Source organism: Apostichopus japonicus, chromosome 23 (genome assembly GCF_037975245.1).
Source record: "Apostichopus japonicus isolate 1M-3 chromosome 23, ASM3797524v1, whole genome shotgun sequence".
In the NCBI taxonomy this organism is placed as follows: domain Eukaryota; kingdom Metazoa; phylum Echinodermata; class Holothuroidea; order Aspidochirotida; family Stichopodidae; genus Apostichopus; species Apostichopus japonicus.
Window position 1 is genome coordinate 13,432,132 of NC_092583.1, and position 13,750 is coordinate 13,445,881.

General features: G+C 36.4%; 2 protein-coding genes across 12 annotated transcripts in view; both read left to right on the top strand.

The window, feature by feature from the left end:
• Positions 1-6,503, top strand: part of LOC139965097 (low-density lipoprotein receptor-related protein 2-like) — a 98,587-nt gene extending 92,084 nt beyond the window's left edge. For all 7 annotated transcript variants that reach the window (XM_071967331.1, XM_071967327.1, XM_071967328.1 and 4 more), the window contains 4 exons: positions 584-669; positions 1,861-1,951; positions 3,742-3,808; positions 4,077-6,503. In XM_071967331.1, coding sequence (XP_071823432.1) covers positions 584-669; positions 1,861-1,951; positions 3,742-3,808; positions 4,077-4,295 — 463 coding nt within the window. In that variant the 3' untranslated portion in view covers positions 4,296-6,503. The remainder of the gene's footprint in view (positions 1-583; positions 670-1,860; positions 1,952-3,741; positions 3,809-4,076) is intronic.
• Positions 6,504-7,671: 1,168 nt separating this feature from the next.
• Positions 7,672-13,750, top strand: part of LOC139965096 (low-density lipoprotein receptor-related protein 2-like) — a 116,805-nt gene continuing 110,726 nt past the window's right edge. For 4 of the 5 annotated variants that reach the window (XM_071967325.1, XM_071967321.1, XM_071967323.1 and 1 more), the window contains exon 1: positions 8,377-8,470. In XM_071967325.1, coding sequence (XP_071823426.1) covers positions 8,392-8,470 — 79 coding nt within the window. In that variant the 5' untranslated portion in view covers positions 8,377-8,391. Of the gene's footprint in view, positions 8,062-8,376; positions 8,471-13,750 lie in introns of those variants that run through there. The other variant, XM_071967324.1, reaches the window with a different exon arrangement.

The window sequence follows — 13,750 nt, forward strand, 5'->3', positions numbered from 1 at the left end:
CCTAGGTACCAAAAGAAAACCTCTCAACCACTTTTAAACCCCTTACATTGAGACTATAACCATATGATCATGACACTGTTAATATGTGTTGTCTAATGAAGTATCAAGAGATTCTTCAAAAGGGAATATATAGTGCATGTGATCTTCTTTATTAATTATACTCTGGGTTGCATCGGATAATGCATGGGTGTGATCCCAGGTTACATGGTTTGCAAGATACTGTGGCTCTGACTGGTGCTCCCATTATAGAAATGGCTCTATGAGGAACCTCACCAACTAAGCACTGTATAGCTCAGTTGGTAGAGAACGGGTTTGTAATCTAGAGGTCACTGTTTCAAATCTGGTGCAATCCATAAACTTCTTTGCTCTTTTAATGTTTATAATTTCAGTTAGTTTCCGTTGTTCATTTACCTCTATGATAATAATAAGATTGTCAGAGAGTTTTTTTATTAGTTTATCTTTAAAAGTGTGTCACTAGTTTCAGTGAGAAATTACTTGGGAGTTGTATTAACAGAACAGCTGTGACAGAGAACTGAAAAGAAGATGATGAAAAGTAAATTGATAGTGATTTGTTTATTTTCAGGTGCATTGATGGATTCTCTGGTGATAATTGTGAGATGGAAACAATGGGTCCTGAACCAAGGATTAACACACCAAGTAATAGCATGAGTGAGTTGTCATCCCCTTCCTTTTGTTACTAAATTAAAGTGATTCTCAGCTAACTTTAGAGCTGCAAGTGTTCATTTGCCTTCTGAGGTAAAATAAAATCATCTCTTTTAATGATCCTTCCAACCGGAGCCTTATTAGTTGAAATGAAGTCTGACAGATGTCATACTTCAAATGCGAATATTAATGCCGTGCGTATAGTCAAGAATGTGATTATTTTTTTTAGTTGAAGCCAAATTATTCTTTTGTTTCCATAGCAACATTTATGGCAATTCCAGTGGTCTTTGGTTTGAATTCCACTCTAGCCAAGAACCCAATTGTTCACTCTCTGCAACTGTGTTCTTTGCTATTTACAGATAAACTGTTCTACCATTTTTACATCAGTAGTGTGAATCACTGGTTTGACTTCAAACTATTGAATTGTGGGTCATCAGTGTTGGCCCCAAATTTTAGCATGCTAAAGCTTTATAGAAGTTTTCAAAAGTACTTTGGTAGAAGCTCTGATCCTCAAATTTATTCCCATTGGTTGGGGAGTATTTTAATATCTCAGTATGAATATAAACTACTTTTACAGTGCAAGTAAAAATGCTTATTAAAATTTGAGGATGACTGACTATTTTGGGGCTTTCAAGCAAATAATTGGTAGGGTGAGGGGGGGGGGATCATTTCATTTTTGCAACAACCATATATTATTCCGCAGGCCAAACTAAATCGTCCCCATTTTCTACAGTTATTTTGGACGTTCAAAGATATCAACGTTTTTACGTTAACTAAGAAAAGCACCAAGGTAGTAATCATCACTATTTGTGACCATTTTGCAATCGTGATATAATCGTTTTCAACACAAACTTGATTGATGGCAAAGGCTGTGATCATGTTCATTACTAACGTTCATTAGTACTTTGGTTAGTACAGTACACTAGTACTCATGTAGTGTAACATCATTTAGAACGTACCGCTAGGCCTAAGTCAGAACCCTATTCTGCTAGCCGTAGTATCATGCTGGGTCTCACTTTAAAACCAAAGAAATATATTAATCCTATCTTAAGCTGATTTTTCATGTAATAAAATAAATGATAACAATTTTAACTTAATACAGACCATATATGTTGTCATTTTGAATTAACAATTACATTTAAATGTTTATAACTATCCTTCATGAATATTCACCATCGTATTTGTTTACATTTTCAGATGGCCTGATTGCGATTGTGATATGCGTGGCAGTGATTATAATAGTCATCGTCATTATCGTTGCCGTTATACTAGTGAGGAGATCTCAAAAGTAAGAAAATAAAATGATACTTTATATGCAATTGTTTACATCGCTTTGTACTTCTAAAGACTATAATTTACTTACGTTGACACCTCCAAAGTTTTGTGGATTTGAAACTGATTAATGTTCTAGAAACGATGAAAACCACAAGCTTCAAGGGGGAGGGTTGCCCTACTGTTACTTCCTCTCTTCAACACACTTCTACAACCGTATAGGCTGTTGCAAGAAATATATAACATAAGTACATTAAATGGTGTATCATCTTTGCCTAGTGTCATTGAAATCCATGACAGGACCCAGGGACAATTAAGTCACCAGCTCCCTCCCCCACCCCCTTCCTCCTTTGTAGTCTTCATTTTCCTTCATGATGAAAATGGGGATTTGTTATTCTTTATCCCATATTTCTCTGCTCCCTCTTATTGAACTCCATTAATATATGGAGTTTTTTTTTCTGTGGAGCGATGAAATGGCCTTTGGCCAACAGCATCGAAGTTGATGACGACGACGACGATGATAGTCCCAAAGCTATACCTCCTGACACTCCCCCTTATTTCAGGCTTGTGTCGCCCACTTTACTCTCCAAATATGCCTGAGAGATCGTATCTTCTTTTTTCAAATCCACTTTAGTTACCTTATTGCTATATGCTTGCAGCAACAACAAAAAATCCTGTTTCAAAGTGGATATTTTATGATTGTTATAATAATAAAAAATAAACTAGGTTTGAAGTAGAACATGCTAAAATAGATAGCTAGCAACAGTTTCACATTCTGTGCACTTTCAAGTTCACAGTTACCTATATCTATTCAAGAATAGTGCCATACAAACTATTGCTTGCTTTTGGAACTGTCCTCTTCTTTGACACAGAATCTTGCCCTGGTGAGGGGTGTCATGTAACAAAGTTGGGTAGAAAAAGTCCCAGAGGAAAGTGTCCTGTGGACAGGAATTGTGGGCTAAAAGCAATATAAGGGATAATACAGATGGAAATTTTCTTTTGGACTAATGAAAGAAAAACACATACTATTAACCTGGTGAAATTTGTTTATAATTACTACAAATTAGGATATTAATAGTTGAAATTGTCACAGTTAGTACCATATGGTGAACATGAAGCAAACAGGTGTGGTGTCATAGTTGCACACCGAGAGCTAAATGTTTTTTATTGTTTTGGCCTTGGATAAGTTGGATTGGACAGAGTTTCAACTTTGCTGTAAGGGTGTGTGATTTATTCTACCTTACTGCACACCAATTTTGACAAAATAAATATATTTTAAAGAGTTTGCTAAATAACATAAGAAAGCTAGTCAGTGTGCAATTATGACATCACATCTGCTTGCTTTAAGTTCACTTTTGCTACAAAACATTTCAACTTCAAATGTTGTTATGGTCTCTGATAGGTGAGGGGTACCCCCAATTTGCAACCTTTGAAACAATGTGAAAGAACTTTGGACTGTTTTTTCGTTTTTGCTGTATTTTGTCTGCCAGTGGGGGAGGTGTTAAACAACCCCTCCTCTTCCCCAGTATACAGGGTTGTGTGACTAAATTGTCTACTACAGGACATCCATCCTAAACCATAGTGGTGTCTTACATTGTATATGGAAAGGAAATAGACTGCACTGATTGATATTTAGAAAGACAGAAAACAAAACAAGGTTTCTCTGTTGAAGTTGCTTATTAAGCTAAATCAGTTTTTAATGCTACATTGTCAAGATATAGCCTTAAGAAAAATCATTAATTTAAAATGTCTCTGGATTAATCTTTTTTCCCCCCTTTGTCTTTATTTTTCCTTCTCCTTCTATAGAGATGACACAACTGGGACAGTGATTTACAGTGATGCTGGCGACATCACGATACCTACAACCCCTCAGGTATGTAGTGAGGGAAGTTATCCTAACACCTGGTTCCTCTTATATCAATGATATATTAGACAGTAGGCTGCATTCTGTCAACAAAGTTTTGCTTCTATATTGGCCCTGCTCCTGAACTTGAAAGTGGCAAGATGTGTTGTTATAACGGTCTTTGGGATTGAACCAGTCGGCTGCTACCACCCATCCCCACAACCCCTGATCCTTTCACCCACCCCTTCATCAACTCACACAAGGAAGCAAATTTTATTATTGTCTTTTCTTTTCACAGCCTGCACCTCTTCAATTCTCTAATCCTAACTTTAGTAATGGAGACAACAGCAAGGACACAGGTTTACCTGGGGATTATGACCTACCCAAGAAGGGTGAGGATGTTATTGCATTAGACATGACCACAGGTCAAGTAGAGAATCCATACAGTACAACAGTGAGCTCCTTCTCACCAACTGAAGATGAAGCAGATACCAACACTCTTGTTAAGAAGGATTAGGTCGTCAAACCGATGCTCTAATGGGCAGGGAAGCGACAGGTGACGAGCGTTGAGGGTATTAATAGGAAAGTATTCATATTGTAAGAAAATAAAACTGATACATAGATTTAGGAAATACTAATTGAGAGAACTGATCATTTATTGACTCAATATTGGTACTGAAGGAAATTATAGAGTGCTGTAGGGTATGGGGTATAGAAATACTGTTAGCCTGCTCATTGACCCCCCCCCCCTGCTCCAACCTTTTTGATCAGGGATACTAACCTAACTAGTGCCCCGCTATTATTGGGTATCTGAAATACTGGTACCCTCCCTGTAATTGTGTATCCTATTATTGGTCTGCCCATGAACTTCTCCCCCACCCCTTTCCCTTGTATTTTTTTATAAGAGATACTATTAACCTACCTAGTGTTATTATTGCATATCCTAAATACTGGTACTCTACCGGTTATTGTGTATCTGAAAGATTGTTAACAGCGACAGAACATCCGCAATTACTGTATATATGAAATAAGGTCAGTCTCCATAGTGTTCATATGGTGATGTTACTTGGTATATCAGCTAGCAGATAGTTACTACATGGATGTTTTTGTAATCCTTTAAAGAGATAAGTGTCAAAGTATTTTAAGCCAAACCATATTTTCCATTTTTACACAAAATGCTTGTCTAGCATGTGGCCTTTGTTAATTTGCCTTCAAACTGAAATGTTACCGGTGAAAGATCATTATGCAAGATTGGTCACCGAATATGCTAAAAAGCCAAATTATGGTCACCAAAATCTCCATAGAAGACATTTTACACTAGTGGTTCCAATTTTTTGCTTTGGAAATTTTATATGGCTCTTTATGTAGTCATGTCTTCTTCCATAGACAGTTGTCATTTTTCATCTGAAATATATGGGTATTTTGTTATATATTTTTTATTCACATATTTGTAAGAAGTGTGTAAACAATAGTTGGGTTGAACTAACTTTTATATTTTTATTAAAAACTTGGAAAGAAAGACCAATGAACTTTCAAATTTTAGAATTTGATCATTTCTATACTTTTTCTATAAGTTTACTTGAACTTTGTCTCTTTTTACTATTATTATGTTTTCTTTTTTAATTGAGATATTAATGTATGTGTTAACTATAGTGCTTTTGCTATAGAGTCCATATTTTGGTAATTTCACCATGAACAGTACTAAACAGTTAACATGTTGATTTATAGTCATTATTATCAATATTTGTATCCAGATCAGTGTACCCAGAATTTGAAATAGTTGGTATTTGGGTACTTCTGTTAGTTTCCCATTGTTTATCTTTCCAGGTACATAATTTTTACTAGTTTTTCTTACTTTGGGTGGAATACGTAAGGAAACAGTATTGTACCATTTCATGTTATGGAAGAATTATTTGGAGGTGGAATTTTCTCCATATTTTGTTTTCAAGCAAGTTCGTGTTTAAAGATATACAATGATGAGAATTAAAGTCAAGGCTATACTTGTAGACCTTTTGCATTTAGTGTAAGATTGGTTTTGTTATAGCAGCAGTACATATACTTGAAGACCATACTCACAGGTATATTTCAAATATTAAAAGAATAATTTGGTTGAGATTGTTGTGAAGTTTCCCACTTCTCATAGCATGCGCAGGCTCAAACTTTAGCTAGTTTATGTGATCACAAATGGCCGAATGTTGTACCCAACAGTAAAAAGTTATTCCAATAAAAGAATCTTTGCATAAGAACTCTGATGATCCAGGAGGAAGCAGTTCTGATTGTATTTATTTTGCTTCTCTCTTCATAATAATCAGTTTTTGTAGGCGTTTAGTATATTTTTTAGTCAAACCCATTTACTTCCTCACCTATCATGAGATACAGCTGTCCCTTGATCTGTTACATTGCAGCCTACTTTGTGGTGATGGTTTGGAAGTGACTATAATGTTAGGCCAAGCTTTTTTTTTTTCATTTTTCATTATTTGCTTTTAATGTTACAAATATGCAATGTATATGTATCTTTGACAGGTCCTAACAATTTTCACTTTTGTCTCACTTATTGGTTGTTTCATTTGGGGTATTTTGCAAATGTCTAATTAAAATTTTAGTAAAGAAAATTGGAACAATTTAAAAAGACGAATGTGTCAACAGGTAACTTTTACTTTTCTTTTATATTTTGGAAATATTATGTTTCTTTTATATTTAGGATTAAATAAATTTGTGTCTTCTATAGCCTTTTCTCTGTTGCTTTTAAGAGTCTATGTCACCATCCCATTTTTTTTTTGTCATAGAATTTTCTCTCACAATCTTAAAATCATTCTTCGATAGAAGTTCCATCTGTAGATTAGTTAGTAAGTTATATAGATGGATGGATGGATGTGTATGTATTATATATATATATATATATATATATATATACTGAATATATATGTACTATATATACGTACTATACCGGTATATATATATGTACTATATACATATGCAGTAGGATGAGTTGATCAGGTAGAGATTGTGGTGGGTGGACTTGCATTTCCCTTCCGCCCCCCCCTCCAACTAGGGATAGCATTTTGTTTTTAAAGTTTTTGCTAAAATTGCTTGCAAGCAGAGTGACATTAATCACACACGGTACACTATGAAAGCAAAACTGTTATCTATATGGTAGTAAGATATATGATGTCTTTTGACATGCTAGATGGTAAAGTCATCTATATGGATCTGTATAATTTCTCAAATGGTCCAACTGTTAACCCTCCATCCTACATGTCAGAAGTGAGAAAACTTGTAATCAGAAGCTGGTTTAGTTTTAGAGCAAAATGTAGGATTGAGCATCGGTTGCTGCATACAACCATGAAGACTTACTTTATATGAACTGATGGCCAAGGCTAGTCAGTTCATGTGCTAACTCTTACATTCAAGTCTTAAGAGGTATGAGAAAACCTGAATGTAATTTCTTCATCTCCTTTGATGCTTATGTACATTGGTTAAATGTTAAAGGTTCTTAAAGGCTTTCAGTAATTTAAACTATGATGTAGAAATATTCCTCCCCCTTCCCCCCCGCCCCCAATTCCCGTTTCTTCTTCTTTTGTAGAACTGTGCAGGTCTTTTGATTGCTTTAAATTAAAAGTTCCCGAACTTGCAAGATTGATTATCACACGATTTACTTATTTGTTTACAGGGATGTAGCTAGACTTCTATTGATATTGGGGCCAATACTTTTCTAGGGAGAAAGCCTTGACCTATGTTCTAAAAAGATAAACACTTTTCTCACAATATTTAGAGGGCCTGACTGAAATATTTTCTGTTTTTGGATGGGAGGGGGTGGGTCTATGCCTTGCCACTCCCATTCCCTGGCTTCGCCATTCTTATAACTAACTATTCACAGTGAGTATTCCGAATTTGTCTGCTAAACAGAGAATTACAAACGAGACGTTAACGTCTTGTTGCGTTAGTGCTTTAACCTTCATTGAACGCTTTCAGCTTTTGTTCATTAACTATTTTGCTGTATCATCAACCTGATCATTCACGGTCGTACCTTAGTACTAAACATTTTCTGTCAGACTAGCAAACGAGAAGCAAACAATAACAATTTTCGTGGTCGTTCTATGTTTATCAAATGCTTTGATTCGTATTTTCAATATATACGACGGAACTCAATTTTGTGCAGCCACAAAGAGGCATCGAGAGGAAAATGAAGTGGCTAATATTAGCAGCCTTGTTTGTTGTCCAAGTAGCGGGACAATACTCCTCTGATTATTATAATTATGAGTATTCTTCTTTCTACTTAGCAGGTAAGAATTTTCTTATTAAGTGTATTTTATTTTTGTATTCATTGTTTAGCTGATTTTCTGTCAAGTAATTAAAAAAAAATATATATATACATATTTTGCCTTACTCTAGAGATCAATCATGATACTAACCAACTCGAAATCATTTGTGAAAGTTCCTAAAGCCGGATCTCGAAAGACATACTTTGAACAGACTTTGTTAAATAAAAAAGAGGTAAACGACCAAGGCAAATGAATGTCTACATAATTGAAATTGTAGTGAGTTGGAAAATCCAGACCAGTGAAAACAATTCCAGCCTCCACCGGGATTCGAGCCCGGGCATCCCGCTTTATATGCGGACACCCCTAACCACTATAGCTATTGACACCTCTTATAGTTATAGTTATGATTATTCTTCTTTCTACTCAGCAGGTAAGAATTTTCTTATTAAGAGTATTTTAGTTTTGTATTCATTTTTTTTAGCTGATTTTCTGTCAAGTAATTAAAAATATATATAAAAAATATATTTAATATATTAAATATATATCCGCATATAAAGCGGGAGGTCCGGGTTCGAATTCTGGTGGAGGCTGGAAGTTTCCAGCCTCCACCGGGATTCGAGCCCGGGCATCCCGCTTTATATGCAGACACCCTAATAACTAGGGTATGGACGCTGATTGTATGTCCAGAAGTTCGAAACCGGTTAAGGAAGTTTGTAATTCCACAGTAGGCGTTTGTCACCTGTATCGAACAATACTAGTTCTGTTTTGGTGACATATTAACATTACTCTAGTGGTCAAACATGATGCTAACCAACTCGAACATATTTGTGATTCCTAAAGCCGGATATATATATATATATATATATATATATATACATATATTAAGTAAATATTTCGATTTGAGCTGCTGAAATTTCATTAAAATAAAAAGTCGAAGCTTTGACTTAGCAATGGATTTTTTTCAATGTCCTTCTGGTCCACCGCAATTTCGTAACGATAAATCAATATTAACTAAATGTTCAGTATTTGCAGTGCATGTGTTTACGGCAAAAGATATATACAATAAAGGAAATAAGCGAAATGCATAAAACGTTCCCAATAACACCAAAATGGGGAATTACCTTTCAATCACCTTTCGGCCAAATAATTAGGGCTTGAACTCCAGTTAACACATTATTTTGTTCAAAACGTCACGCATGGTTCATATATATAGATATATATATTCAATATATGGAAGGGAGGTAAACGACAATGGAAAATGAATATATATAAATGAAAACGAAATGAGAAGGAAACTCCAGAACAGTGAAAAAACTTCCAGCCTCCACCGGGATTCGAACCCGGGCCTCCCGCTTTGTACTCGGACTCCCTAACCAACTAGGCCACGGACGCTGATTGCACGTCCAGAGGTCCGAAACCGGCAATGAAGGTCGTAATTTCACTGTAGGCGTTTGACACCTGTATCGAACAATACTGTTTTTGGTGACATATTTTGCCTTACTCTAGAGATCAAACATGATGCTAATTACCTACCAACTCGAAAATCATTTGTGATTCCTAAAGCCGGATCTCGAAAGAGATACTTTGAACAGACTTTATGTTAATGGAATGGAGGTAAACGACAAAAGCAAATGAATATATATAAATGAAAACGTAATGAGAAGGAATATATATATATATATATATATATATATATATATATATATATATATATATATATATAAATATAAATATATATATATATATATGTATATATATATATAGGAATAACGGAAAAACTGTTAAACAACTATGCTGCATTTAGAGAAAGGCTGGATCTCGAGTGAGATACAATAATTGAATTAGGTAAATGATTGGAAGTAAAACAGCTAATGTTTGGTTTTTGCAGAGCTTTCGAGCAAAACTAGCTCTTCTTCAGTGCATGATCACCGAAAGTGACAAGGAGTAGCAGGAATTGAAACTCTTTTATAGAGGAGATGTCGGCATGGTTGTAAGGGCAAAGCGACTTACTGATTTCTGCTGAATTGAGCAGAAGTTTTAGAAATTCGGATTATTTTAATCCGCGTCGGATTATTTTAATCCGATTCCGTCGTAATTGTAAAGGAATTGTTTTGGTTTATCTGGGACGGCAAATCGTTTCTGATGTTTAAACCGAATGGTGCCGTGGTCTTTAGGTTTAGTTCCCAGAAATTTTCTTTCGCTTTCCTAGATTTATCTGTCCAAGAATCGTTCTGGTCAATGGCAATAACACGCAAATTCTCAATTGAATGATTTTGGAGATTGAAGTGATTTGCAACAGGTTGGTAGATCTTTTTTGTTTTGATCGCCGATCTATGTTGTGTCATTCTCATTCTAAGAGTGTTTTTTGACTCTCCAATGTATTGTAAGTTACAAATATTGCAGTAGATGAGGTAAATGACATTTTTGGATAGGCAGTTAATTTTGTGCCGAATTTGGAACGTGCGTTTGGTTTGGTTGCTCCGAAAGGCCCCGGTCGAATCGACAAGTAAGCACGTTTTGCAATTTTGTGTACAGGGCGATGATCCTGTAGTTTCTGTTATGCTTTCCCCTAATGGGGTGTCATCCCGAAAGGATGCCCGAACTAAGATATCCCGTAGGTTGCTGGGTCTTTTAAAAGCGATGACAGGTAATTCTGGGAATACTGATTTCAGGCGTTCGGTGCCTTGAAGTAGGTGAAAATTCTTCTGAATGATATTAGCCAGTGGTGGGAGACCAGGGTGGAATTCAGTAACCAATGGTACCCTTTTGGAACTGGTTTGACGAGTTTTGTACGTCAATGTTTCGGTACGGGGTTTGCTTTTAGCCTTTTTGATGGCATTTTCAATAGTACCCCGAAAATACTGTCTGTTTAGGAGGTGTTGTGACAGTTCTTTAGTGCGTGAATCAAAATCGATTTCAGAGGAGCAAATGCGTCGAATGCGCAACGCTTGACTGTACGGAATATTTCTGGTACAGTGACGTGGATGGCAACTGCTTGGTAAGAGGTAGTTGTGCTTGTTCGTGGGTTTATTGAACAAGTCTGTTTTGAGTGAACCATTTTGTAGGGTCACGGTGGTGTCCAGAAAGTGAACGCCAAGTCCAGAAAAATCAGCAGTGAATTTGATAGTGTGATGAAACGAGTTTATGTCATCAATGAAGAGTTTTAGATTTGCCTCACCATGGGTCCATATCATAAAGATATCGTCAATGTAACGTAACCACGTGTGTGGTTTCAAGTTTTGTCGAGATAAAAATATATATATATATATATATATATATATATATATATATATATATATATATAAAGACACTTTGAAGGTTTTATTGAAAAAAGGTGATGTCCTTCACACATGGAGCGAAGTGGTCAATGACAGTTCAAGCTGGCGTCGGACGACCTTTGGCACAGCTGTCAAGATGGATCAGTGCAGGAGAGAGGAAAACATCAAGAAGAGACAGAGACGTCACCAGTCAAACCTAAGCTAATTTTTGTTGTAATTGTGTTTTTGTTTTTTTTGGGGGGGGGGGGGTATAGGCCTACTGTTCTCATCTTCATTATTTGGTATGTTGCCCGTTTCGGGACATTGGCGTATATATACTAGGTAGGGTACGTGATAGGGTCTCCAGGAATTGGTCAAGGTAACACAGAGTTACAACTAAGACCAAATGCACCACACACACACACACCACACACAAACCTGCACATAACACTATAATTATAAATACTGTACACATCCTGTTCTAAGGATGTCATTCATCAGATTCCTTTGTTAGTATGTAAATAGCAATCATTGCTATAAAACGTGACATCCTAGTGTATTGTACAGAAAAGATTTCCAATGCACACTGTAAAAGGAGAACAACCTTCGTCAGAAACAGTACCAGGCTCAACCAGTCACTTCATACATGAGTTGTCAGCCACAATAGATCCCAGTTTTACTGGCATCGAGGATATGCATAGAAATTGAACCAGCTTGTAGTTCCTTGTTTTCCCCCATTTGGTTGGTATTGTAACGAAAATGTTATTTGTTTGTATGCGCTACAATATTGGCATTACTAGCCAAGTGAACCATACCTACATGACTGGACGTTGAAAATTAAAATTTCATATAGTCTTTGTACATTTCCAGTTGCAGTGGCTAGCTGCGTTAACAAATTATTCTGAGCCTGTCAAGGTAGAGACCCTATTGTCCTGCTGTACGGTCTCTATGTCAAGGTAGAGTTCCTTTTTACTGAGGCAGAGCCGTATATACGGCTCTGTACTGATGTGCTCACAAGCGCCCTCACTTTGTAGGTACTTACGATTAATTACTATTCTCCCTTGTGGTGTGTTTTCCGCCCTAACATAACACCATGACCAACCGAAAAGGTCTTCCTAATGTGCAAGCACTCCACTTGTATGACAAGCCATGTGGGACAAACACCGCATAATATCCACATATTAATTGCAATTTATACGTGTATTAATTCGAATGACGACACGAAGCTCCTTCGATTTGGGCTTTTAAAGTGATATCGATAGCCCGCCACTGAAAACATTTATCGCGGATGTATGTATACAGCAAAAGCGGAAATATGTTTTCGTGAGTATTCGAATTAATCCGTGCATATATTGGATAATCCCCACATGTATTCGAATTAATTCGCGGATATATTTGATTTAATACGTGTATATATTCGAATAAATACGTGTATATATTCGAATTAATGCGCGGATATATTCAAGACTTATGATTGGCTAATAATATATACGCGTATATATATATTCAAATTAATACGCGTATATATTCGTATTAATACGCGGATATATTATGAGGTGTTTGTCCCACATGGCTTGCCATACACTCGCACCACAATACTGCGTATTTGCAGGCAAATGCAGTTGTAGTTTGTTTTCGTTTGTTGTTTCCAGAGTGAAGTCAAATGACCTCTAACTTTGACCTTGTCTCTTTCTTAACGCGCGGCCACCTCGCGTATTTTTTTTCCCAGGACGAACGTGGGCATCGGCCAATCAAATCCCTGGATTCCAAACATGTGACGCTTTTTCCAAAAACATGTTGTGAATCTTTTTTCCTAGTTTTGACCCCAGATTATGAACGACAATCCTGCAATTTCATAGAAACTGTATCCTTAACCCACTTTCTAAATCCCAACTCTGATTTCAAAGGAATTTGTAAATTCCTGAAAAAACCTGAAACACACGTTCGTCCTGGGAAAAAAAACGCGGCCAGCTCGTAGTTAAGTGTTTTTCCAAGTTCTTAAACTCCGTATTTGCATACGCGATGCTATTCAGCCAATCACTGGACAGCTGATTTCATCACCCGATATTTCCGGTGTATTCTTTTAGCGTTGGAAAATTCCATATGATAGTGTAGCATACATGCGCGCTTTAGCTGTACGTACGTAATGAATTGAACTCACGTGCGAGTAGAGAAGAAGTCATCCAGCGAACGGGTAGGAAATCAGAATGCAAGTTGTGGTAATTTAGGCCAAAATAACCGTTTTGTTGCTTAGGTATGGGAGGCATAATGTTAAAGACCTACCAATTAATTGTGTTATAATAAGAACCTCGTCTTTATTAAGATGAGGCTCGAAATATTTGCGTGTCTGAAGTCAACCTAGTTCGTAGACTCGACAAGGGGCCGCGGCTAGGTTTGTTAGGCTGTGATTCACTGCAACGTTAGACACTATATAAATTATAATTCACCCTTTT